The following is a 27,890-nucleotide window of genomic DNA, read 5'->3' on the forward strand; positions in this document are numbered from 1 at the left end:
TGCGCGCGTGTACAAAGGTTATATAGAGCTTATGACGTCATAAGCTCCTGCATTTTAGCACCTCGCGCACTGCTCTCTTCAATGAGGAAGTACCTTGTAGAATCTTGTAGAAAAGTGTCGATTTTAAGGCTTTGGGTTGAAAGTAATGTATAATAATTTCTGAGCCACACAATTACTAACATAAGACCCTAAATAACATAGTTAAAACGTTTTTGTGGATTTTGGTTTCCAGGGACTTTAAAGCTACAGTGCGCAACCTTTTATAGAGATGAACGTCCGTTATATTCAAGCCATTGCCAAACAAGTTCCCACAGCTAATCCATTAGTCTGCTCAATTGAAGAAAAGACACCAGTTTTGCACATTATTGTCCTTCTGTAAATCAACAAAACAAGGTAAGATCAAATATGAATTAAAGTGAATACAAAAAAAAACATTTAAAATGTTGTATCAGTCTCTGTACACACAGTCTACACCAGATTTTTGTAAGGTTGAAGAATTACTGAGCCAGTTGGACCTGCCTTCTCTGGGGAAACTGCATAATGACAATTCAAATTAAATAAACCTCAATTTAAGAAATAGATAGGGTGATCAAGTTTCCAGGGACTTGAGGGAGGGAATCCTGGAGGGTGGCTGCTATTGGTAATTCCAAGAGAGTATGGACTTAAAGGAATTCAGATCTATTAGTGATTTCAATCAACTATGCAGCTATTTTAAACAAACATATGGAGGAAGTGATGCTCTTTATTGCATCTCCATGTACTCTGGAATGGTAATAGGTGTAGGTATACTTACAATGGATTCATACTCCTTAAGCCCCAAACGCACAGAAAGCATTAATTGAGGCGCCTCATTTGACGTGCGTCAATTTCTGTTCCTATAGCACACTGCAGGCATCAGACCTGTAAATACCTACAGCACAGAAGCAGCAGGATTTTGGGAAAAGGTCTCTATTTGTATGTAGGCAGGCACAAGTTTGTATGCTTTACAGGTACCCCCATTGATTTCCTATGATCCCGAGTTTTCTGGCTCGTACTCATAAGACATTTTTGTGGATGCGAGAGAGAGAGAGAGAGAGAGAGAGAGCGAGAGCTTTGGTCGCTGCTGGGTCCTCATTTGAGGCTCCAAAATCGAAACAGAGTCAGGGTGTGAAGGCAGATTGACGCGCCTGATAAGTGCGTGTTCTAGTGCGTGTTCAGCCATTTAAAACAACAGGTGGACTTCAAAACGCCAGCGTCAGACGTCAGCACTTTCAGTGCGTTTGGGGCTTCAGCTTCTTACCTATCAACAGAGACCAGAAATATGCATAGACCTTATGGTTGAGGAGCTATTCCGGATTTATCTTGGGTATGTCTGTCTAGGCAAGAAACACCCCCCAGGGTGCTGCGGGGTTAATAGGTTAATACAGAGATAAAAGAGGCTCTTGGTAGATGATCTTGGCGACATAGTAATGACAATAAAGAAATATTTGAATCAATAAATAAATTTGGCAGTCAACATAATGGCCAATCAGTTGACCGAGGAAGGACTAAAAAAGGTCAACTGCACACCTTCCAGCCTCGCTTGTTGTGACCTCTTCCACTCACCACAGCCCTCTGCTCCAGGTTGGCCCGGCCCAGGGAGATGACGCTGCTCTCTCCTGGGTACAGACCAGCAGGCATTAGGGACAAGTCCAGGTGTCCGTTAGGGGTCAGAGTGCAGATCTTAGGGTCTGTGGGCAACAGACAAGGAGGGCAGACATGAAGGAAGGAAGGAGGTAAGGGCAAGGGGAAAGTAGAAGGGTAGGAGGGAGAATGGTACATGAGGGGGAGAGAGGGAAAGAAAGAAAGATCCGAAAAGGAGAGAGACAATGGAATTAGAGGGGCAGAGAGGAGAGAAGGAAGAAGGGTTTATTAGTATGAAAATAGGTAAAGCCATTTCTTCTTCTGCCTTTGAAAAACGAGCGCATTAGACAAAGCCTTCCCCTCTTCCCTCCCTCCTCCTCTGCTGCTGACATGTAAGCACACCTCTCGTCTCCATCAGCGCTCTGTGCAGCGTACAGAGAAGAGAGGCTGGGCTCTCCATCAGCGTTCTGTGCAGCCCACAGAGAAGAGAGGCTGGGCTCTCCATCAGAGCTCTGTGCAGCCCACAGAGAAGAGAGGCTGGGCTCTCCATCAGAGCTCTGTGCAGCCTACAGAGAAGAGAGGCTGGGCTCTCCATCAGAGCTCTGTGCAGCCCACAGAGAAGAGAGGCTGGGCTCTCCATCAGAGCTCTGTGCAGCCCACAGAGAAGAGAGGCTGGGCTCTCCATCAGAGCTCTGTGCAGCCCACAGAGAAGAGAGGCTGGGCTCTCCATCAGAGCTCTGTGCAGCCCACAGAGAAGAGAGGCTGGGCTCTCCATCAGAGCTATGTGCAGCCCACAGAGAAGAGAGGCTGGGCTCTCCATCAGCGTTCTGTGCAGCCCACAGAGAAGAGAGGCTGGGCTCTCCATCAGAGCTCTGTGCAGCCCACAGAGAAGAGAGGCTGGGCTCTCCATCAGAGCTCTGTGCAGCCCACAGAGAAGAGAGGCTGGGCTCTCCATCAGAGCTCTGTGCAGCCCACAGAGAAGAGAGGCTGGGCTCTCCATCAGAGCTCTGTGCAGCCCACAGAGAAGAGAGGCTGAGCTCTCCATCAGCGCTCTGTGCAGCCCACAGAGAAGAGAGGCTGGGCTCTCCATCAGAGCTCTGTGCAGCCCACAGAGAAGAGAGGCTGGGCTCTCCATCAGCGCTCTGTGCAGCCCACAGAGAAGAGAGGCTGGGCTCTCCATCAGAGCTCTGTGCAGCCCACAGAGAAGAGAGGCTGGGCTCTCCATCAGAGCTCTGTGCAGCCCACAGAGAAGAGAGGCTGGGCTCTCCATCAGCGCTCTGTGCAGCCCACAGAGAAGAGAGGCTGGGCTCTCCATCAGAGCTCTGTGCAGCCCACAGAGAAGAGAGGCTGGGCTCTCCATCAGCGCTCTGTGCAGCCCACAGAGAAGAGAGGCTGAGCTCTCCATCAGCGCTCTGTGCAGCCCACAGAGAAGAGAGGCAGAGGTTTAATTTACAGCACATCTCTTCACAGCAGGCAGCACATGAGCTCAAGTCATCAAAGAGAAGGAGAGGAACATCCGCCGGCGGTAAACGTATCTTTTAGGTTGACTAGGCTTGGAGGAACATTATGCCAATATACTGTATGTACACTGACATTCAAACGGCACATTTGGGCATAGAACAACTGTGATAAGATATTATCAGAGGGGGGGAGAGGAGAGGAGAGGAGAGGAGTTGCATTCTGCATACATTATTTAGAGTTTGTGCAGCTTACATTTCAGACTAGAGAAAATATTATGCTTAGCCATGTTGAAACCAGAAGCCGTTTTTTATGCCTGGCTCCGTGGAGTGCGGACCTCTTGGGGCTTTGATTCATAGAGCAGTTTAGAACTTTGATAAGACTGCTATCAGACACATACAGATATCTGGAGGTAACCAATGATGACCCTCTAGCCAACCAGAATTGAGGATTTATCCAGGCCACGCTCTAAGAAAACAGTTATTTCCCTTTAGTATAACATTTAGAGCATTTCAGCATTTATGTTCCCAGACGAGTTCCCAAGCTATCAACACAATATTGATGGCTAGTCAGTAGTGTCAGATGCTAACTTTCTGCTCCTGGTTGTCTTGATTAAAGTCATTATCACAAACACACATAAGTAAAATGGGTCAACAAAGATATTATTCTCTTCTGTATTTTGGGATCACTCTTTCAAGACACAAGTTAGCATGTTTTCCATTCCTTTGAGTCTGGCAAAAAGCTGGATTCTTGGTATCAAATACATATTCAAGGGTTAGATGATGCTGTGTCAAGATATTAACACATCAGAAAGGGAGCAAAGTGAAACGTTGCTTTGTTTCAAATTATCATTGAAAACACGTCTTACATGAGCTTGCTGACTACACTCTTTTGTTTGAAGTGGGAAGATTGTGTAGTAATTGTGAATTGCATAACAGTCAATTATATATTTTTTTTACAGCTTCAAACACAGCTTACACCATATTGCATATCTAGGCAAACTTCCAACCTATTTGGAGATGAAACACTCAGAAAAACTACAGAGATGAGAAAAATTAAGTGACGAGTTGGGGGAAAAAGTGGGGGGGAAAGGCCCCCTGGGGGGCGTTTGGTACCTGAGAGATGCAGAGAGTCTTTCTGCTTGTCACTCCCCTCAAAATTTAAGGAAGACCTGTCATCATCTGAGTAAGACCGGTTTGCGTCCCCCTACATCAGGGAAGGGGGGAGAGAGGGCACAGAGAGAGACAGAGAGAATAAAAAAGAAAAGAATGAACAAGCCACAAGCAAATTTAAATAGCAACTGCCAATCTCTTGTCCTATCCTCATTACTCAACTATCTAAGGGGCTATTTTCCCCGAAGATCACATATTTACTTACCCGAGTCTACCCCAGCTCTAAAATTAAAAAGTGCAATGTTAAATTGTTCCCTAAGATGAAAGGTAGTGTCAGAGTGTTACCTTTTGGGAAAAATCGTCTCATATTTTGTTCCACTCATTTAAGGCAGCCATTTTCCTCGAGTTGTCGGAGTACATTTAATTTCACGGGTATTTTCTGTGAAAAGCTAAAATGCATGTTTTTTTCCCATTCTCTTTCAGTATGTGGATAATAGGGATGTGCTGAGATCCTACTATTCATACTTAAATGAAAAAGTCTGGAGCAGCTCGGATCAATTGATGCCTTTTATTTAAGGTGCATAATATCAGACAACGTTTCGACGTACATACGTCTACATACGTCCCTCCTGTGATGCACCGGACCTGCCAGTTCCTACAGCTGAAGCGCAGTTGGATCCTTCATTTTTTATCCTACTATTCATATTTGTATCTTTATTTGTTTGAAAACTTGTCTTTTTCTTTGTGTAATCATTGTCAATTGCTATTATAGATTTAGATATTGAGGTACTGTGCACAGATAAGCTGCTTTTTAAAAGACATGCTCCAGAACATAAGTATTTTGGAGTGATGGGGAAACAGCAAATCTCTGCTATAATGAACAGACGCTCAGTGGACAGGGACTCTTAATCCACTCCCTTGGAAAGTTTATCAGCAGAGGAGCAGACAGGCCAACACAAGCACACAAAAAACTGGCCTCACTAATGCGAAATAAATGAGGAATCAAATTAATTTAACTCTCCCCATAGCAAACAAGAAGCATACAAACAAGTAACTCTTGTTTAGTTTGTTTACTCTATTGTAGCTCCGCGTGTGACAGACTGAGGACAAAAACACTCCGCCCCCTTCTCTTCTGAACTCAATGAGAAAACCAAGTCATGTTGTTTCCAATTAAATATGTATTCTCCGAGGCTATACTGTAGGAATACTATTGAATATATCAAATAACTGAAAAACTGTCTACAATGTTTTATTTGTGCTTTGCTGAATGGCATAAGGATTCGGAGACATATGTGTGCTAACTATTGTTTTAAACAGATTATTTATTAGAATTACCAAGATTAATTGTTACTATTTCTGAAATAGAAAGCATGTTGGAGATTGATTGGGAAGATTGAAGAGAGGAGATTGTTGGCCCCAAGGTACACTAACTCACCATAATGTGACTATTGTGATAGTTATTGTGTGATTTAAATGCGTCAAATATGTCAAGACTCACTCCGTCAGTGTTATTATCAGGTTGTAACAAAAGAAAAAGAAAAAAAAGCCCTCTGATGAGTTAGCTGCTCGCATATCACGGCACGTATGCTTTTGTCACAGTAATCCTCTATTTGCTAAGTGGCTACATGCTAAGATGCTATCCATGTCTCACCTCAGCCTGGAAACCTTCAACCAAGATGGCCACCAGCAGGTTGAAGAGCACATAGTTTCCAAAAGTCATGAGAGCTACGAAGTAGAGCGCAGCACAGGGCGAGGTGGAGGCCATGCCGTTGTACAGCACCATGTTCCAGTCCTCCTGGGTCAGAATCTATAGCAAATATACACAGAGAGAATGGATGCCAGTAGAGTTGATCTTAAAGCCTGTCTGTGTGTGTGTGTGTGTGTGTGTGTGTGTGTGTGTGTGTGTGTGTGTGTGTGTGTGTATGTGTGTGTGTGTGTGTGTGTGTGTGTGTGTGTGTGTGTGTGTGTTGTGTGTGTGATGAAACTCTCCGTACCTGGAAGACGGTGACGATGGCCCAGAGCAGAGAGTCAAAGTTCTTCCTGTCGGGCACCGTGTCTCCTGCATCTGTCTTCAGACTGAACTTACAACCAAAGATATGCATCCCCAGGATACTGCAACACACACAGGGTTCCCTCCAGTCAAAGACCAATCATGACCCACGCACACACGCACGCACGCACATACATACACACACAGTCTCTCACACACACACACACACACACACACACACACACACACACACACACTCTCTACATGCACAGTATAATTACGCTGTTGAATGGGAATCTTGTATATCTCAGAAAATGTCAACATTTCAGGATTTGATTTATTACCTCAGTAAACACTTTCCTAATGAGTTTTATGGTCTCAATTGTTAGTCTCAAGTCTTCTTCAATACATCATGATGTTCATTTTGTAAATTGGTCCAATTAAGAGTAAAATAGATGATAAAGCAGACTATGCTTTGGGGCATGATTGACAGGTCGCCTGTCCAGTGATCGCTCACCTCGCCGATCACAGACCAATAGCAGGCGGCGACTAACAAACCTACGCCCCTTTGTCAAGTTACTAGAAATTACGCTCTCCCCCAATTATCCTTCATAGTGAAACAAAGTGGAGATACAGAGAATCACTTTCTAACACAGAGAGAGCATTTGAAAACATTGAGGATGGATGTCTCGGGCAACGTTACATTATTTGATTCCATTGTGTCCGTTTACAAGCAGACATCAGCAGCAACTTCTGCCCAAAAGACTCTGGATTGGTTCTGCAATGCTTTTTTTCGTCTCTCTCTAACAACGAAACCTGGGAGAAAGTTCTGTCTCTAGCTGAGCGATGCGGATAGAGACTGAGTCTACACGCTACCTGCTTCACGCTACCTGCTTCTGGCTCCAAAAAAACCCAAGATGGCGACGGTCAACATGTCAAACTCAAGGCTTCAAAACGGGAGTCAACAAACCAATGGCTGACGTCCCCGTGGCTACAGTACGTCCATAGCACATAAAGGATCATGTTAACATATAATCAAAGGAAAATGTCATAATTTGTCTAGTTTAAAAAGGAGAGGGACTCAAATACATGTAAACGCGCACACACACACACACACACACACACACACGCACACACGCACACATGCACGCACGCACGCAGATATAATATACAGATCCAATCTTCCATTTCTGTTCCATTCTGTGTCTCTCTTTGTCGCTTTGTTTGCGGTCTTCACATCCATTTCATTCTCATTCATCAGGGCTTTCTGTAGAACTATAACGAGGGGAGATTTCAAAAGTGAGTCTTAGCCGAGTAGCGCTGAGCGTTAGCTGCCTGCTAAGCGCTAAAAGCTACAGTGGGGAGATGGATAGAGCTGCTCCAAGTGCTGGCTCTGATGCCATCTGTCCTGCTGCATTTATGCTTGATTGTTGTGCTGCAGGCACAGACGCCGGTTTGGCACCCACACGCGCGCCCGTACACGCACGCGCGCGCACACACACACACACACACACACACACACATCGTTTGCAGACCCACACAAGCACATAATTGCAGAGGCAAACATAAACACACAAAGGATATAAACCTATCAAACAATCCCCTGTCGCCCAAAACAACACAGACATCCCCCCTCCACACACACACACACACACACACACACACACACACACACACACACACACAACGTGCAGAAGGCACTGTGCTCGGACAGCTCCTTCTTATTGCTATGCTCTGTATCAATCTCACCTCACAATTTATTTGGCCTGTCACTCATCCTGGGGCCTTTTGCTACTAGGGAGTAGCCAGTCTATCAGTCTAACTCCACCTCCTTCTCTCTTTCACACACACGCATGCACGCGCGCCTGTGCCTCCGTGTGTTACCTGAAGATGAAGATGAAGAGCATGAGGAGCATGCAGAGGTGGCCACGTTGTCCATGGTCTTCATCAGCACCACCAGCTGCCTCCTGAGAGCCGGCATGAACCTCACCAGCTTAATGACCCGCAGCAGCCGGAAGGTCCTCAGCACCGACAGGCCCCCATCAGCCTGCCCAATGATCTCACACACACTGTGAGAGAGACAGGGAGAGAGAGAGAGACAGAGACAGGGAGAGAGAGACAGAGAGACAGAGAGAGGGAGAGAGAGAGAGGGAGAGAGAGACAGGGAGAGAGAGACAGAGAGACAGAGAGAGGGAGAGAGAGAGAGAGGGAGGGAGGGAGAGACAGAGAGAGGGAGAGAGAGGGGGAAAGAGAGGGAGAGAGAGGGAGAGAGAGCGAGAGAGGGAGAGAGAGAGAGAGGGGGAGAGAGAGAGGGAGAGAGAGCGAGAGAGGGAGAGAGAGAGGGAGAGAGAGCGAGAGAGGGAGAGAGAGAGGGAGAGAGAGCGAGAGAGGGAGAGAGAGAGGGAGAGAGAGAGCGAGAGAGGGAGAGAGAGAGAGAGAGAGGGAGAGAGACAGGGAGGGAGAGAGAGAGAGAGAGATGGAAGTTGTGAGATGTGGATAAATTCAAAGTCAAAATTGGGCAAGAGGGTAAAATAAATAAATAAACAGGGATGAAGAGAGAGGGAGAAGGTAAGATAAGGTAAGAGTAGATAAGTCTTTTAGGCTGAACAGAAAACGCTCCCAGGCTGACACTCATTGTCACGATATAGAAACCTGACCCTTCCACACACAGTCCGATAAGGAATAGCTACAGCTGCATTTTAGATTATGTTCTTCTTATACCGGTAGACAGTTTGCTCTATATTAATCACCCTCCCCCACACACACGCAAAGCTCCATGGAGAATATACAAGATGGAGAAGCTGATTGAAAAAGTACTTTCTGGAGATACACTGCCTGCTTGCACAGAGGCAATCTCTCGTCTCAGGCTCTGGCTTCTCTGCTGCCTGCCTTTGGGAGAGACTCACAGACACGCTCCCAGACCATATCTGTATTATGTCAATTCTCAAATTGAGGGATACTCGACTTGCTTAGCCTACTACAGTACCTGACTAACTACCTATAAGCAGTAAACCCTAATGCGGAGTGTTGACCTGATGATGACGATGATGCCGTCAAAGATGTTATAGGGGTTCCTCAGGTATTTGAAGAAGCCGAAGGCCGTCAACTTGAGGATCATCTCCAGGGTGAACATGCTGGTGAAGACGATGTTACAGATCTCCAACACGTTGGTCAGCTCGTCAGGCTGGGTGGAGAGAGAGAGACAGACAGACAGAGAGAGAGAGAGAGAGCAGCAAATAAGATGAGGAAGTGGGCAGAGAGAGGTGCTGAACGGATAGAGATGGGTTGAAAGCACGGGGAATGGAGGATTAAATTGAACACACGGTAAAAGCAGAGAGAAATCGAGAGGGAAATGAATGAGCGATAGAAAGAGAGAGATAGACAGGTGCAGACAAAGAGAAGAGATAAAAAAAATGAGAAGATAGTTGATACTGTATTAAACCCGCTGCTTTACAATCATAGCTGCCGCGACAAAAGAAGAGAGGGCCGCCCGCCACAGAGCAAACAATCGTCCACGCATCACGCTTCTCCGGCTTTATTGAAAAGGCTGTGAGCCAAACTGTCAGTCACTTGAAGAGAGGATTCTCCTCCATCTGGCAAATAGAATCAAGACGCATATGATCTTATCTTTGAGGGCAAAGGTGTGAGAAAATGGAAACACACTGAGATTGAAGACACAGGAAAAGAAAGCCTTTGTGTTTCAGCTCAGCTGTGCATAGGGAATTGTGAGCAAAGAATGGGGGCACACGATGTCAACGCCAAAGAATAGAGAGATGGAGTGGTGGGATGGAGGGATGGAGAGAAGGAGAAAACGAGAGAGGGGAGAAAGTTTACTGTGTGTGTGTGTGTGTGTGTGTGTGTGTGTGTGTGTGTGTGTGTGTGTGTGTGTGTGTGTGTGTGTGTACTTTATTCTCTCTTCTGACTTGTGATCAGGCAAGAATTAGGAAAGCCTGGTTCTCAGTCTTTATCACGTCAAGGACCCCTAAAACGACATACAAATTAACCACGGACACCATTTGATACAATTTTTGCTGTTAGATGTTTTATTACAGAAAGTGTATGAAACTATTATGACCAAAATAGTCGTAGTATCCTCTTTTTTGTTGGGGAGTCTGGGGACCCCCTGGAACCCCCCTCAAGGACCCATGGGGAACCCCACTTTGAGAAGCACTGGCCAATGGGAACTAGATCTCTCTCTCTCTCTCTCTCTCTCTCTCTCTCTCTCTCTCTCTCTCTCTCTCTCTCTCTCTCTCTCTCTCTCTCTCTCCCCCCCTCTGTCTCACTTTTGTGGTCATTCAAAATTAGACGCAGTTTTCAAAAGGCAAGTGATAATTCAAAAAACAGATAGCTCATCTTCCTACAATGTAGGCAGCTATTACATTTAAAACTTGCATCAGTGCAGCCAGATTCCTGAACAACAACAGTGAAGATGCTGGTGCATGGATCATTTCATATACAGTATCTGTGCTTCTGTGATCATATAATGGAGATGACCATCTATAGTGTTTTCTATGGTATTGTCCCATGAAACTGGCGCCGTGGCGCGGGGATAGGGGCGGAGATATCATTTGGATAGCACGTACATGACCAATGCTCCAAACGGATGCAGGATATGCACATGAATGCATTGCCAACAGGAAGTAGCCTGTATCAATAGACCAGACGCGCCCCACTTTGGGGCCGTTCCGAACAGAAAAGTGTGAATGGAGGAGATGCCTCCACCTGCAAGGCTGTGAACCTTATACTCCACCCGGTATTTGTGGAACAAAATGACTTTGGTGAGAGTGCTGTCACAAAACTATATTGTTACGGATCCTTGCGCATTTTTAAGTGGGTATGTGGAAATCCTGGAGCTTTCCTAGTGGGTATATGGCGTATACTTGCATATCACGACGTAGGCGACACCACTGTGTGTGTGTGTGTGTGTGTGTGTGTGTGTTATGCTGGCTGAATAGGAGAGTATGTTATCTGGAATTGGTAAAAGAAACCACACAAAAATCAATTTGTGTTGTGTATGTGCACATTTGCTTTTGTCAACATGCTTTTTCCCCCTCTCTGTGTATCTCTCTCTCTGTATATGTCCGTGTGCATGTGTGTGTGTGTGTGTGTGTGTGTGTGCGAGCGCGTGTGTGTGTGTTTGTGTGTGCGCGTGCATGTGTGCTATGCGCACGATATGGATCGGATGCTTTCTCTGATGCCGCCTGCGAATTCCAGTTTCAAAGCCAGCAGAGAAATAGCCAGATAGCCCTGCCAAAGTTAGCAAACCATGTCAGAGAAAAACACGCTCTCCCCCCTCCCCTCCCTTAATCCGTCTTTTCTCCTGCTCTCTCTCTCTCTCTCTCTCTCTCTCTCTCTCTCCATCCATCCCCCTTTCTTTCTCTTTCTGTGTCTCATTATCAGGCGGGCTCATCTCCCCGCTCAATATCCCCCCATCGATCAATGCAGAGAGAAGGAGAGAGGACATGGCCGGAGTGACGAAGGAGTGAAGGTATGCAGAGATGAGTGGATGAGGGTTGGATGCGAGAGAATTGTGAGAGGGGAAGGCAGGAAGGCAAAGAGGGGGAGAATACCTGAGGACAGGTGAGGAAGACAATTGGCCAATCAATCTGAAACTGCACATGGGCATTGAGCACAGGCACGGACTGATTAAGACATTTTTCCATTTCCCTAACTTTATTTGTGGTGAGTCTGCATGGTGCTGTGGTGCGCGCTGCAAGGTGCATCCCCGGGTATGGACCAGTGAAGGGTTATTACGAAACCCCCCTTGCGGTTCTGGCAAAACCACGCCCTGTGCCCGCCTACGCAGCAGTCAAGCGCCGGGATTGGCCAGGAGTCTTTTGTCTTCTTTTGACAGCTCGAATCTCCCACACCACAAACACTGTACGCAGCCCAGCGATTTCATGAACCAACTGAATTGCTCTTGATAGCGGAATTGAAATGAATTATGGTCACATACCTAATTAACTAAAATATATAATTATAAATACTCAAAAACCCAAATGGAATAATAAATATAAACATTCAACTGTTGGGATGGTGACAAAGCCCGATTATGCAGTCCGCCACTGCCCTGCAAAGGCCCGATTATGCAGTCCGCCACTGCCCTGCATATATTCCATCTCTCCCTCTCTCTCCCTATACCCTGCATATTATTCCATCTCTCCCTCTCTCTCCCTATACCCTGCATATTATTCCATCTCTCCCTCTCTCCCTATACCCTGCATATTATTCCATCTCTCCCTCTCTCTCCCTATACCCTGCATATTATTCCATCTCTCCCTCTCTCCCTATACCCTGCATATATTCCATCTCTCCCTCTCTCTCCCTATACCCTGCATATTATTCCATCTCTCCCTCTCTCCCTATACCCTGCATATTATTCCATCTCTCCCTCTCTCCCTATACCCTGCATATTATTCCATCTCTCTCCCTCTCTCCCTATACCCTGCATATTATTCCATCTCTCTCCCTCTCTCCCTATACCCTGCATATTATTCCATCTCTCCCTCTCTCTCACTATACCCTGCATATTATTCTATCTCTCCCTCTCTCTCCCTATACCCTGCATATTATTCCATCTCTCTCCCTCTCTCTCTATACCCTGCATATTATTCCATCTCTCCCTCTCTCCCTATACCCTGCATATTATTCCATCTCTCCCGCTCTCTCCCTATACCCTGCATATTATTCCATCTCTCTCTCCCTATACCCTGCATATTATTCAATATCTCTCTCTCTCCCTATACCCTGCATATTATTCAATATCTCTCTCTCTCCCTATACCCTGCATATTATTCCATCTCTCTCCCTCTCTCCCTATACCCTGCATATTATTCCATCTCTCCCTCTCTCCCTATACCCTGCATATTATTCCATCTCTCCCTCTCCCCCTATACCCTGCATATTATTCAATATCGCTCTCTCTCCCTATACCCTGCATATTATTCCATCTCTCCCTCTCTCCCTATACCCTGCATATTATTCCATCTCTCCCTCTCTCCCTATACCCTGCATATTATTCCATCTCTCCCTATACCCTGCATATTATTCCATCTCTCCCTCTCTCCCTATACCCTGCATATTATTCCATCTCTCCCTCTCTCACTATACCCTGCATATTATTCCATCTCTCCCTCTCTCCCTATACCCTGCATATTATTCCATCTCTCCCTATACCCTGCATATTATTCCATCTCTCCCTCTCTCCCTATACCCTGCATATTATTCCATCTCTCCCTCTCTCACTATACCCTGCATATTATTCCATCTCTCCCTCTCTCACTATACCCTGCATATTATTTCATCTCTCCCTTTCTCCCTATACCCTGCATATTATTCCATCTCTCCCTTTCTCCCTATACCCTGCATATTATTCCATCTCTCCCTCTCTCCCTATACCCTGCATATTATTCCATCTCTCCCTATACCCTGCATATTATTCCATCTCTCCCTCTCTCCCTATACCCTGCATATTATTCCATCTCTCCCTATACCCTGCATATTATTCCATCTCTCCCTCTCTCCCTATACCCTGCATATTATTCCATCTCTCCCTTTCTCCCTATACCCTGCATATTATGCCATCTCGCTCTCTCTCCCTATACCCTGCATATTATTCCATCTCTCCCTTTCTCCCTATACCCTGCATATTATTCCATCTCTCCCTCTCTCCCTATACCCTGCATATTATTCAATATCTCTCTCTCTCCCTATACCCTGCATATTATTCCATCTCTCCCTCTCTCACTATACCCTGCATATTATTCAATATCTCTCTCTCTCCCTATACCCTGCATATTATTCCATCTCTCCCTCTCTCACTATACCCTGCATATTATTCCATCTCTCCCTTTCTCCCTATACCCTGCATATTATTCCATCTCTCTCCCTCTCTCTCCCTATACCCTGCATATTATTTCATCTCTCCCTTTCTCCCTATACCCTGCATATTATTCCATCTCTCCCTTTCTCCCTATACCCTGCATATTATTCCATCTCTCCCTCTCTCCCTATACCCTGCATATTATTCCATCTCTCCCTATACCCTGCATATTATTCCATCTCTCCCTCTCTCCCTATACCCTGCATATTATTCCATCTCTCCCTATACCCTGCATATTATTCCATCTCTCCCTCTCTCCCTATACCCTGCATATTATTCCATCTCTCCCTTTCTCCCTATACCCTGCATATTATGCCATCTCGCTCTCTCTCCCTATACCCTGCATATTATTCCATCTCTCCCTTTCTCCCTATACCCTGCATATTATTCCATCTCTCCCTCTCTCCCTATACCCTGCATATTATTCAATATCTCTCTCTCTCCCTATACCCTGCATATTATTCCATCTCTCCCTCTCTCACTATACCCTGCATATTATTCCATCTCTCCCTTTCTCCCTATACCCTGCATATTATTCCATCTCTCTCTCTCTCTCTCTCCCTATACGGTACCCTGCATATTATTCCATCTCTCCCTCTCTCCCTATACCCTGCATATTATTCCATCTCTCCCTCTCTCCCTATACCCTGCATATTATTCCATCTCTCCCTCTCTCTCCCTATACCCTGCATATTATTCCATCTCTCCCTCTCTCCCTATACCCTGCATATTATTCCATCTGTCCCTCTCTCTCCCTATACGGTACCCTGCATATTATTCCAACTCTCCCTTTCTCCCTATACCCTGCATATTATTCCATCTCTGCCTCTCTCCCTATAACCTGCATATTATTCCATCTCTCCCTTTCTCCCTATACCCTGCATATTATTCCATCTCTCCCTTTCTCCCTATACCCTGCATATTATTCCATCTCTCCCTCTCTCCCTATCCCCTGCATATTATTCCATCTCTCCCTATACCCTGCATATTATTCCATCTCTCCCTCTCTCCCTATACCCTGCATATTATTCAATATCTCTCTCTCTCCCTATACCCTGCATATTATTCAATATCTCTCTCTCTCCCTATACCCTGCATATTATTCAATATATCTCTCTCTCCCTATACCCTGCATATTATTCCATCTCTCCCTCTCTCCCTATACCCTGCATATTATTCCATCTCTCCCTATACCCTGCATATTATTCCATCTCTCCCTTTCTCCCTATACCCTGCATATTATTCCATCTCTCCCTCTCTCCCTATACCATGCATATTATTCCATCTCTCCCTCTCTCCCTATCCCCTGCATATTATTCCATCTCTCCCTCTCTCCCTATACCCTGCATATTATTCAATATCTCTCTCTCTCCCTATACCCTGCATATTATTCAATATCCCTCTCTCTCCCTATACCCTGCATATTATTCCATCTCTCCCTCTCTCCCTATACCCTGCATATTATTCCATCTCTCCCTCTCTCCCTATCCCCTGCATATTATTCCATCTCTCCCTTTCTCCCTATACCCTGCATATTATTCCATCTCTCCCTCTCTCCCTATACCCTGCATATTATTCCATCTCTCCCTCTCTCCCTATCCCCTGCATATTATTCCATCTCTCCCTCTCTCCCTATACCCTGCATATTATTCCATCTCTCCCTCTCTCCCTATACCCTGCATATTATTCCATCTCTCTCTCCCTATACCCTGCATATTATTCAATATCTCTCTCTCTCCCTATACCCTGCATATTATTCAATATCTCTCTATCTCCCTATACCCTGCATATTATTCAATATCCCTCTCTCTCCCTATACCCTGCATATTATTCCATCTCTCCCTTTCTCCCTATACCCTGCATATTATTCCATCTCTCCCTCTCTCCCTATCCCCTGCATATTATTCCATCTCTCCCTATACCCTGCATATTATTCCATCTCTCCCTCTCTCCCTATACCCTGCATATTATTCAATATCTCTCTCTCTCCCTATCCCCTGCATATTATTCCATCTCTCTCCCTCTCTCACTATACCCTGCATATTATTCAATATCCCTCTCTCTCCCTATACCCTGCATATTATTCCATCTCTCCCTTTCTCCCTATACCCTGCATATTATTCCATCTCTCCCTCTCTCCCTATACCCTGCATATTATTCCATCTCTCCCTCTCTCCCTATACCCTGCATATTATTCCATCTCTCCCTTTCTCCCTATACCCTGCATATTATTCCATCTCTCCCTTTCTCCCTATACCCTGCATATTATTCCATCTCTCCCTTTCTCCCTATACCCTGCATATTATTCCATCTCTCTCTCTCCCTATACCCTGCATATTATTCCATCTCTCCCTCTCTCCCTATACCCTGCATATTATTCCATCTCTCTCCCTCTCTCCCTATACCCTGCATATTATTAAATATCTCTCTCTCTCCCTATACCCTGCATATTATTTCATCTCTCTCTCTCCCTATACCCTGCATATATTCCATCTCTCTCTCTCTCCCTATACCCTGCATATTATTCCATCTCTCCCTCTCTCCCTATATGCTGCATATTATTCCATCTCTCCCCCTCTCTCCCTATACCCTGCATATTATTCCATCTCTCCGTACCCTGCATATTATTCCATCTCTCCCTATACGCTGCATATTATTCCATCTCTCCCACTTCTTTCATTTCCTACCATACAAACGCCCTCTTGACATGCCTTCAGTCAGTGTGTGAATGTTGCTTGAATACGAATGAATGAGCTACAACTCCCAACCCTGAAATCAGATGTGCCAAATGTTATCCCACACACAGATTATCCACACACATGCACAGATACATCCACACACATTCACATGCATATACACACGCACGCGCACACGCGCACACACACACACACACGCACGCGCGCACACACACACACACACACACACACACACACACACACACACACACACACACACACACACACACACACACACACACACACACACACAGATACATTCACACGTATGCATAATATGAATGCAAATGGACGCCGGTCTTCAATCTCACTGACACACGCTACCCACTGACGAATGAGTCGGTGATAATTTCAACACAGTCATGAATAAAATCTACGATCAAAGACGCGGTCGAACACAGCAAGGTCATAACTGCGATATGAATTTTATTCAAAACTACACATTTGATATTCCCTCAAGCAGATGATGGCAAGCCAGCCTGTGGTTAGTCAGTTCACTTTGCAAGTAGCAAGTAGGCTACTGACTGAGCAAGTAGGCTACTGACTGAGCAGTGTTGCCAACTGGGCCACTTTGTCAGCAGATTTATTTATTTTCAGAACCACCCTGATTTCTCAAAAGTGACTAGCGACAAATATGGCGTGGAAAAAATGGAAGCCAATGTGTCATAAATGAGATGAATCAACGAGAGAGAGAAAAACAGTAGACAAGTACACCCCTATGAAGTGTGTGTGTGTGTGTGTGTGTGTGTGTGTGTGTGTGTGTGTGTGTGTGTGTGTGGAAGAGTTTAAGTGCCAGTTCTAGTGCTACCCCTTTGTACAGTGTGGCTGTGGCTGACAAGTCAACAATAAATAATATGAGGAATAAACTGGCCTCCTGTGTGAACTGTGCGTAGCTGAATAGACTGTATTTTGGAGAGCCTGATCATTTCTGAGGTGCTACTTGGTGTCAAAAGTTTGAGATCCACTGGGCTAGAGGTTGTTTATACTTGATATTGTATATTGTATAGGTGTTTATACCTATTGGATTGTGTGTTATGACTGAATAATAAAAAAGTACTAGGCTACTACTAGTATTACTTTCCTTGGAACAGTTGGCAACACTGTTACCCAGTTCCTGATTTAGAACTAAACCACACAAGGTAAGACTTTTCTACCGCAGAGCAAAAACACACACTTGTATCGTCGCCCTCTGTGTGTGTGTCTCACACACACACACACACACACACACACACACACACACACACACACACACACACACACACAGTTGAGCTGAAAAGTGCTGTGTAAGTGGTGTCTGCCTCTCTCTTCTCCTCGCTCCGGTTGTCTCAGTCATCTCCTCCTCCTTCCTCTCTCCTCCCCCACAACACTCCTTTATTTTTAGAGTCTTCAGAGTGAGTGGGTGAATGAGAGACAGACACAGAGAGAGAGCGAGGCAGAGAGAGAGATGGGGAGAGCGAGGGTGAATGAGAGACAGACACAGAGAGAGAGCGAGGCAGAGAGAGAGATGGGGAGAGCGAGGGTGAATGAGAGACAGACACAGAGAGAGAGCGAGGCAGAGAGAGAGATGGGGAGAGCGAGGGTGAATGGGAGGGAGGGAGCAGAGTGGATGAGAGGCTCAGGGTGAGAGGTGGGAAGGTCAGAGAGAAGGAAATAAGGAAGGAACAAAGTCTAGAACAAAACTAGAGATGGGCTGGGATCATCTGGGATCACATCAGCCACAACGCCCACAACTTAAAATGAATGTGGGCCAGGGCGCCCCCCACCCACGCACCCACACACACACACACACACACACACACACACACACACACACACACACACACACACACACACACACACACACACACACACACACACTCACAAGGTGAAAACAATACCAGCCCCACTGTCGCATGTGGTAATGAAGGGAGGAACAAAAGAAGGGGGCAAACAGACAGAGGGATGTGTGGAGAGCAGAGCAGAGCAGAGCAGGAGAGCAGTGGAGAGCAGAGCAGGAGAGCAGTGGAGAGCAGAGCAGAGCAGAGCAGGAGAGCAGTGGAGAGCAGGAGAGGAGAGTTGTGAAAGTAAAATGAGCTTAGAGGGAGGAGCCCCTTCTTATCACAGGACGGTGCAGCTGAAGGAATATGGTAGAGAGACAAAAGAATGAGGAGAGAGAGATGAATTAAGGAGGCGGAAGCTGTTTTATGTAACAGTGTGTGTGTGTGTGTGTGTGTGTGTGTGTGTGTGTGTGTGTGTGTGCGCGTGTGTGCGTGCTGTGGGCATGTTCGCACAGTTAAATTGATATGTCTACAGTGTGTGTGTGTGTGTGTGTGTGTGCATGTTCGCACAGTTAAATGGATATGTCTACAGTGTGTGTGTGTGTGTGTGTGTGTGTGTGTGCGTGTGCGTGCGTGTGCGTGTGCTGTGGGCATGTTCGCACAGTTAAATGGATGTCTACAGTGTGTGTGTGTGTGTGTGTGTGTGTGCTGTGGGCATGTTCGCACAGTTAAATGGATATGTCTACAGTGTGTGTGTGTGTGTGTGTGTGTGTGTGTGTGTGTGTGTGTGTGCGTGCGTGCTGTGGGCATGTTCGCACAGTTAAATGGATATGTCTACAGTGTGTGTGTGTACAGTATATGTGCGTGTGCGTGCGTGCTGTGGGCATGTTCGCACAGTTAAATGGATATGTCTACAGTGTGTGTGTGTGTATGTGTGTGCCGCGTGCGTGCTGTGGGCATGTTCGCACAGTTAAATGGATGTGTCTACAGTGTGTGTGTGAGTGTGTGCACGCATGCATGAGAGCACTTGGTAGGCTTCTCCCTCTCAGACACCTGTCTTCCTCGGTGTCTCTGAGGAGCTGGCAGCCAGCCGCGGTTTGTCTCTGAGGAGCTGGCAGCCAGCCGCAGTTTGTCTACCGTGAGGTTAACTGTTTACACCACTGTCAGAGAGAGAGCCGTGTGGCTGCCATGCCCCACTCCCACACGCATCCCTCTCAATCAATGCTATTTGTTATTATAATGTCTCTGCTGTGGTCCTCTGTCAGCAGTGAGAGTGCTGATCTGTGTGAGTGAGACAGAAGCATGAGAGTGGATTGTGCTGGGAAAAAAGGTATGGAGACTAAAGCTTAATGTATACTTATTAGAAAGTGTCGCTCAGCACATGGTCGCAGACGAAAAAGAAAGTGTCGCTCATGGTGTTGCATTTATACTTCAGTGAACGTTCGCCTCGGTTCAACGGTCACGTGACACCCGAACGCTATAGTGCAGACAGCCAAGGCAAGAGAGGGAATGCACAGTGAAACCACCTCGGAGGCAAGATGTAACATACTTGGCTGCAGCCGCATATAAACGACACACAACCACACAACTCACATCCTCTCTCTCTGGGAAATTGGTCACGATGTTCTTTGTGATTTTCACGAAGTCATACATCAGGGACAGGCTGATAAAAATAGCGGGGACACGTTCATTCATTTCAATCCAGCGAAAACCAAAACAAGGAAGTCAAGCGCATGTCGTCTATATAGCCAATCAGACTTGCGTGATACTATGACGTAGTCAGCGACACTAGAAATTTCACTAGGTAGCAGACACTGCTCACCGACACTTGAAAGTGTCGACTCAAGTCCTCATTTCTGTCGGCGACCGTTTCAAAAGTGTCGGCAGACAAAGCATAAATTGGGCTTACTAGCCCCTTTACACATGTAGCCTATCCCTGAAATGATTGCTCTCAAAGGGCCGGGTGTAAATGTAAGACTAAATGTATTTACTTACGGCCCTGCAGCCTCAGATCTGGTTCAGTTGGGTGAAATGCTCTGATATGTGGCACAACATGGCAAAATCACACAGCCTGACAGTTTGGGCAAGAGCTTTCCTTTGCATGAAAAAGAGCGATTTCTTCCTCGAAGCTAGAAGAAAATCTTTTTATAACATTAGTTAGCTATTTTTAGCCACAGGCGGCTGTCTCGGTCTTTGAAGCAGCATTCTTTGCAAGCTCTCGTGGGCCACATAAAATGAGGTGCCGGGTCAGATTCGAACCCGCGGGCCTTGAGTTGGACACATGACGTAAAGGGTTACATCCATCTGATGCAAAACGCTTTGACGTGGTGTGAGCGAACCAATCACAAGACTCCGCCGATGACATATTTGAATCCGCGACTTGTTTACGGTTGCCTTGTGATTTGCTGACTTAGGCAATAAAAGTTATTTGGTTTGCAAAGCTCCTTTTTTTAAAAGAATGGCTGGAAACTGGACAAATTCAGAAATAAGGGAACGGAGAGGGTGACATTGACAGGCAGCTGTCTGGGACAGTTAAGAGATGCTTAGAGATGCTGTAGTGGACCATAATGAGGAGACCATGGCATGTGTGAAAAGGCGCAAGGTGGAAATGTTCCTGAATGTGTGAATAGTGAAAATCACTAGCGGTGCCTGAAAGGTTATCCTAGTAATTACTGAGAACTCTGTGAAAGAGGCTTCTGTCAGCCTCCCCCACAACAGCAAGGCAAGGTGTGTTCCTCCTTCCCTAAAGGCAAGAAACAGTGTAGTATTCACTAGCATTCACTATTTTGGCAACCAAATTAAACACTACCAAACACACTATAGTACCAATGGATAATCCATAATTAAATGCCATATTTGTAGAAAATGGATACTTCAGAGAATACGATGGATATGATTATTTTTTAGAAAGTGACTTGATAGATCTGCCCCAGCCTGCCATGCACAACTCCCTTATGTCTCAATTATCTGAAGACTGAAGATGGTAAAATGATTGAGGGATCATAGCATTCCCCTGGATTCAGCTGGTTAAGAAGCTAATGTAGCGTATACAAGCTGTGGAGTCAGTAGCGATGCTTATGGTACTTTTCAACGTGGCAGCTTTGACAGTTAACAGCTCACCTGGTTGTGGTGCTCAATGCCCATACTGATGGTGTTGATGAGGATAGCGATCATGATGCCCCTGCTGAAGTACTTGCTCTCCACAATGCCCCAAAGTTTCCTCCTCATCTCCTTCCAAACTCCCACACAGTGTCCAAAGCATGTCATCCTCTTCTTCTCCGCTTCTCCCCTCTCCTCCAGGAGGTTCTCCTCCTTGTCCGTATCCTTCACCGCCTCCTCCTCCTCCCCCTCCCCACTGGCCGAGTCTCCCACAGTTCCCGCCCCTTCCTTGAGTGACAGCGCACACAGACGGCAGTCCTCTGAGTTTTGAGGGACAGACAGAGTGATGGAGTTGCCCAGCGGCTGAGAGCTGTGGTCTTGCTTACTTTGGTGTGGACAGTGGTCTGAGAGAGAGAGGGGGGGGGGGGAGAGAGAGACACACACACAGAAACTGATCAATTTAAATATTGTAGTATGTATGGATGTATGGAAATATCTAAACTTTAAGATTGTTGTTACATCCAGCCACTCATCACACCTTATTCAACCAACTAAACTGTGTTTATTTGATCTGCAAAGTAAAAAGAAACATAGAGGCAAATTTGGGATATTATCATAATAAAATAGAAAGATGAACCATCACAGAAAGATGAGAAAAAAGCTCTGCAGGTGAGATAAAAAAAACCATATAAAATACAAGCAATAAAAAAGTCAAAACGATTCAAATTGAATTTGATAGGACAATTCAAATTACCACAGAACCCTCCGTGGTTTGAATAGTAAAACAGCAATCATAAAAACGTCAAGAGAAATAAATTAAAATGCCCCCCTGATGTTAAAAAGGACATGATTATGTATCGGCTATATAAAAAGTCTCTTGAAATGTAATTGCTTGTGCTATAGTACTTGGCCTCAGCAGAAGTAAGGACAGTAAATCACCTTCAATTTGCACCCATAAAAAGACTAATTCCTATCCACCTTTTGTCCTGAAATGCAATATGCGGGAAAACCCATTTTTAGTTTGAGCTGCATTTCCAGTCTCTTCCTCAAAAGCATAATGAGTCATTATTCCAGCAGTTGTTTTTCTTTTTGCCTTTCTACTCACGTCTCGGGTGCCTCGAGTGATGGCGGTCTCCTCCTCGCCTGTTGGTCCGGCCCGGGGCGATCGGCGGCGGGGTCTTGCCGCTCAGTGTGTAGTAGAGAGCGGCTGACCTCCTCTTGGCCTTGCGCAGGACGTGGCAGACCAGCTGGAACAACTCCTCGTAGCAGTCTCCCGGCTCCGCCATGCTGGCCAGGGTGGAGGAGGACAGGTACTGCGCCCTCTGCTCCTGCATGAGCTGGTGCTCGCGCTGCTTGGTCTCTGAGAACTGGGTGGCGATCACCACCAGGCACAGGTTGATCATGAAGAATGAGCCGATCTGGACGGACGCGGAACAGCGAAAAACAGAGTTAGATGGTGTGTGATACTTAGTGGTAGAATAAAGAGGTACACAGAATGAGATAACAGCAGGACTAGATACTGCGGAGAACATGGGCCATGGGCTAGTGATGATAATCTGACAGATATCTAGCATGAGGAAGTAACTGATCTGGGGAAGGAAAGGGGGAAAAAGAGCTAGAGCAGAAAGCAAGATTAAACAAACTCAACCAAGAGGCAACGATGAGCGTACGTACGGGTAGTGCAGTGGTAGATTCCCTGCCTAACAACACGAGGGTCGCAGGTTCGAGCACCTGTGTTACCCCTGCTTGGTCAGGCTTCCATACAGGCACAATCTTCTGTGTCTACGGGTATGTAAGGGTATGTGCCGTGGTCACTGCACTAGTGCCTCCTCTGGTTGGTCAGGCTGCCTGTTCGGGGGGGAGGAGAACTGGGGGGAATAGTGTGATCCTCCCATGCGCTACCTCCTGCTGGTGAAAGCCACCACATGTATCGGAGGAAGCATGTGCTAGTCTACAACTCTCCCCCAGATCGGCAGAGGGGGTGGAGCAACGACCGGGACCGCAGGGGGAATTGGCCAAGTACAATTGGGAGAAAAAGAAAACATTTTCAAGAACAGACTAAAACACATCTTTTCAGACTCGCCTTTCCTCAGCACAGCCGAGGTTCAGAGTACTACTATCCCATAACTGTTTCTTTAGTCCCTTTTTATTCTTATTTTTTGTATTGCTTTTTTTATTGCACTTTTTATATTGTGCAGTGTCCTTGAGTTTTTAGAAAGACACTTTTAAATCAAATGTAGTATTATTATTATTATTATTATTATTATTATTATTATTATTATTATTATTGGCAACAATGAGGAAGAGGACAGTGAATAAGCAACGTTGTCAATGTGATATTGCTGCGGTATCTCAATAATTAGTTACCTACAGTATGGCTGAAGCAGATGTGAAATATTGTGTAAACACAGACTTGTTGTTTTCCGTCAGTGAGAAGCTAGCTCTCGCACTAGCTGATGCTACGTGCCAATCCTCCCTGTAGCAATGTTAGCAGCACACACGCTAAAGGTCTCCAAGGGCCGCCTTCCCACCAGACTGAGGAGGAGTGGAGCAGACAGATTGAGCCAACAAATGCCCAAAGCACAGTTCAACGTCTGGCTAGCTTTCTCTTTCTCTGAACTCTCTCTCTGTGTCTCTCTCGCTAGCTTTCTCTTTCTCTGAACTCTCTCTCTGTGTCTCTCTCGCTAGCTTTCTCTTTCTCTGAACTCTCTCTCTGTCTCTCTGTCTCTCACTAGCTTTCTCTTTCTCTGAACTCTCTCTCTGTCTCTCTGTCTCTTTGTCTCTCTCGCTAGCTTTCTCTTTCTCTGAACTCTCTCTCTGTCTCTCTGTCTCTCACTAGCTTTCTCTTCCTCTGAACTCTCTCTCTGTCTCTTTGTCTCTCTCACTAGCTTTCTCTTCCTCTGAACTCTCTCTCTGTCTCTGTCTCTTTGTCTCTCTCACTAGCTTTCTCTTTCTCTGAACTCTCTCTCTGTCTCTCTGTCTCTTTGTCTCTCTCACTAGCTTTCTCTTTCTCTGAACTCTCTCTCTGTCTCTCTGTCTCTCACTAGCTTTCTCTTCCTCTGAACTCTCTCTCTGTCTCTCTGTCTCTTTGTCTCTCTCACTAGCTTTCTCTTCCTCTGAACTCTCTCTCTGTCTCTTTGTCTCTCTCACTAGCTTTCTCTTCCTCTGAACTCTCTCTCTGTCTCTCTGTCTCTTTGTCTCTCTCACTAGCTTTCTCTTCCTCTGAACTCTCTCTCTGTCTCTCTGTCTCTTTGTCTCTCTCACTAGCTTTCTCTTCCTCTGAACTCTCTCTCTGTCTCCGTCTCTGGCTCCCCTCAACTCTGCACTGCTTTAAGCCTCTCTCTCTCTCTCTGTTGACTAGCCTCACTGCCATGCAGCAGAGGGAGTGAGGCTTTTCACAGCGATCACAAAAGATCTCAGTTCTTTTGTTCTTCTTCTTCTTCTGGGTCAAACAAAGTGATGAGAGAGTTTGGCGAGCGACGAGAGAGAGGGCAGTGCACACAGTGAGTGGATGAGAGAGGGCAGTGCACACAGTGAGTGGATGAGAGAGGGCAGTGCACACAGTGAGTGGGCACCCCCTGGCTGACCCTTTTACTGGTGGTAATAGGAATAGTTATGGGATTTGCTGAAATGGCTATTGGAATCCTGAGAGCTGGTTCCGGAACAATGATTAGATCAATAAAGCCTAATGCTGACCAATTCAAAAAGCAGACTGCTGGATTGAAAGAGCGGCTTGTGGTACAGTGTGGGTTTTGTTCTTTATTAGCTCCGCCAAGGAGGTTCTGTTTCGGTGCCGTTTATTTGTCTGTTTGTCAGCAGGATGACAAACATCGTCCTGATTGTCATGAAACTTGGTGGAAGTTTGTCCCATGGGCCAAGAGAGAAGCCAGTACATTTTGGAGCAGATTCGAATCAGATTCACGAACAAGCAATTGGCCTTGGCGGAGGTCTGCTCTCTCCGAGTGCCCACGCACTAAAACATTCAACCACAGTGTCCAGCAGCTGCGGTCCGGCTCTGTGCGGCTCCGGTCCGGTTCTGTGCGGCTCCGGTCCGGTTCTGTGCGGCTCCGGTCCGGTTCTGTGCGGCTCCGGTCTGGCTGCTGGAACAGACTCACTCACATGTAATCTTGTCAGATGCAAGCAGAGCCGGCAAAAATAGACCAGCTGCGTATTTTGGGTGGATCCGCTTGCATTGCCCATCTATTATGACATTAGTACGAGTCTGTTCCTGCTGCTATATGAAGCCGTACAGAGATGGACCGCAGCACACTAAACCCTAACCCACACATATAGGCTTTCATCCATGTACTGTATACCCACAGTGCTCCAAGAGTGGCAGGGTGTGTGTGTGTGTATGTGGGTGTGTGTGTGTGTATGTGTGTGTGTGTGTGTGTGTGTGTGTGTGTGTGTGTGTGTGTGTGTGTGTGTGAGAGAGAGAGAGACACCAGAGGGTGGTGTAGATGGAGAGTGGGGGATGAGAGAAGAGGGGGGGGGGGCAGTGGAAAGAGGGAGGAGAGATGCCCATCTGTGGCTTGTGGGTCAAGGCAGGTCTGCAGGTGTGGGGCTTTGATTTGCCTCCCAGGCTTGCATCTCTGTGTGTGTGTGTGTGTGTGTGTGTGTGTGTGTGTGTGTGTGTGTGTGTGTGTGTGTGTGTGTGTGCGTGCGTGCGATTCTGATCAGCAGGCAGCCTTGCACATAAATCAGTGAGGCCAGTCCAATATGACAGATTCAAATGTTCACTGCATTATGCATGTACACAAACACACACACACACACGCACGCGCACACGCACGCGTACACACACACACACACACACACACACACACACACACCATCACACCATCTTAGTGAGGACATTCCTTGGCACACAGTAATGCATTCCCTAGCCTCTAACCCGCACCTTAAACATCACAACTAAATGCCTAACCCTAATCCTTACCCTCTAACCTAAACCAAATTCTACTTCTAACTTCTTCCAATTCTAACCCTAACCCAGTCTTAATTCAAACAGCACCCTGTGTGTGAGACAGTGAGGACCAGCCAAACATGTCCTCACTTTCCTAAAATGTCCTCACTTCCCAGGTATAAAACTCAAAAGCACATGTACTCACTCACTCACTCACTCACTCACTCACTCACTCACACACGCTTACATGCACCAGCTGTCACACAAATTTACACTTCCATGCACATTGGACACACAATCTCTTCCTCTCTCTCTAATTACACACACACACACACACACACACACACACACGCACGCGTACACACACACACACACACACACACACACACACACAGAGGGAGACACACATCCTCTGCATCATTGCCCCTCTTGGTAGCAATCCTCTCCAACTCAATTTGTAATCCTTCCACTCACACACTTCAATGTGACACCGATATAGACACTGTGCTCTCAAGCCTACACACTCGGCAGCAGCAGGGGTGGACTGGCCATCTGGAGGAGCGGACTACTCCCGGTGGGCTGGTCAAAACCTACTGTAGACCGTCCCATCGACTAGTGTTGTGGTCGAGACCAGACCAATGCGAGACCATTTTCAAGACCATGGGCCCTATCGTCCTATCTGCTTTTTGTGCTTGCGCCCCGGTTTGCGAGCTGTAACGCTGTGTCTATAATGCTATCGTGGACGAGCGCAGACTGCCATTTTGCGCTCCGACCGTGATAGCAGGCACGTTTGCACCGGTTTTTCCGCCTCAGCGCAGCTGTGGGTTTGCCGTATGCTAAACCAGGCGTGGCTGCGCTAAATCATCAATTAAAAGCTGCAAATCACAGATGTTTTTAACAGGTATCTGATGCAATGGTTGTTGTGAGATGCACAAATTATGCATGGAGAGAATTACAGCATGCATCACACAAACTGTATTAAAGGGAATGCGAGATGGGAATCTGATTGGTCTGATTGATGTAAGCAAGCGCTAAATTACCGCTTTTGCCAAGATAGGGCCCCATGACTCTAATGATGGCTTAACATTTACACCATTACTCTACTAACAACAACATAAATCATTATTTACGAATTTTTGTAAAATACAAATGGCTGTACAGTATATACTCGACAGAAGGCAATCTTTTGATCTGAGACACTGCAATTCCTTATCACTGACCTTCGTAAAGGCTCAACACAGTGGGCAGAATGGGCAGAACCCTAAGCCACTTGTTTTACAAAGAAACACTTTGTGGTAAGCAAATTGTACGTAGTGGTACCTCAGTGGTAAAACTTTCCAACTGCAAAG

The 27,890-nt window shown here is 46.2% G+C and overlaps 1 protein-coding gene across 1 annotated transcript in view; it reads right to left on the reverse strand.

The window, feature by feature from the left end:
- LOC310788468 (voltage-dependent T-type calcium channel subunit alpha-1I-like) overlaps positions 1-27,890 on the reverse strand; it is a gene marked incomplete at both ends in the record, with an annotated part of 218,268 nt that overhangs the window by 66,220 nt on the left and 124,158 nt on the right. Inside the window, 9 exon segments of the mRNA XM_083650017.1 lie at positions 1,585-1,709; positions 4,176-4,266; positions 5,824-5,979; positions 6,167-6,284; positions 8,047-8,083; positions 8,086-8,231; positions 9,195-9,346; positions 21,657-22,039; positions 22,741-23,053. Coding sequence (XP_083506143.1) covers positions 1,585-1,709; positions 4,176-4,266; positions 5,824-5,979; positions 6,167-6,284; positions 8,047-8,083; positions 8,086-8,231; positions 9,195-9,346; positions 21,657-22,039; positions 22,741-23,053 — 1,521 coding nt within the window.

This window comes from Poromitra crassiceps (assembly GCF_964638095.1).
Source record: "Poromitra crassiceps genome assembly, chromosome: 13".
NCBI lineage: Eukaryota > Metazoa > Chordata > Actinopteri > Beryciformes > Melamphaidae > Poromitra > Poromitra crassiceps.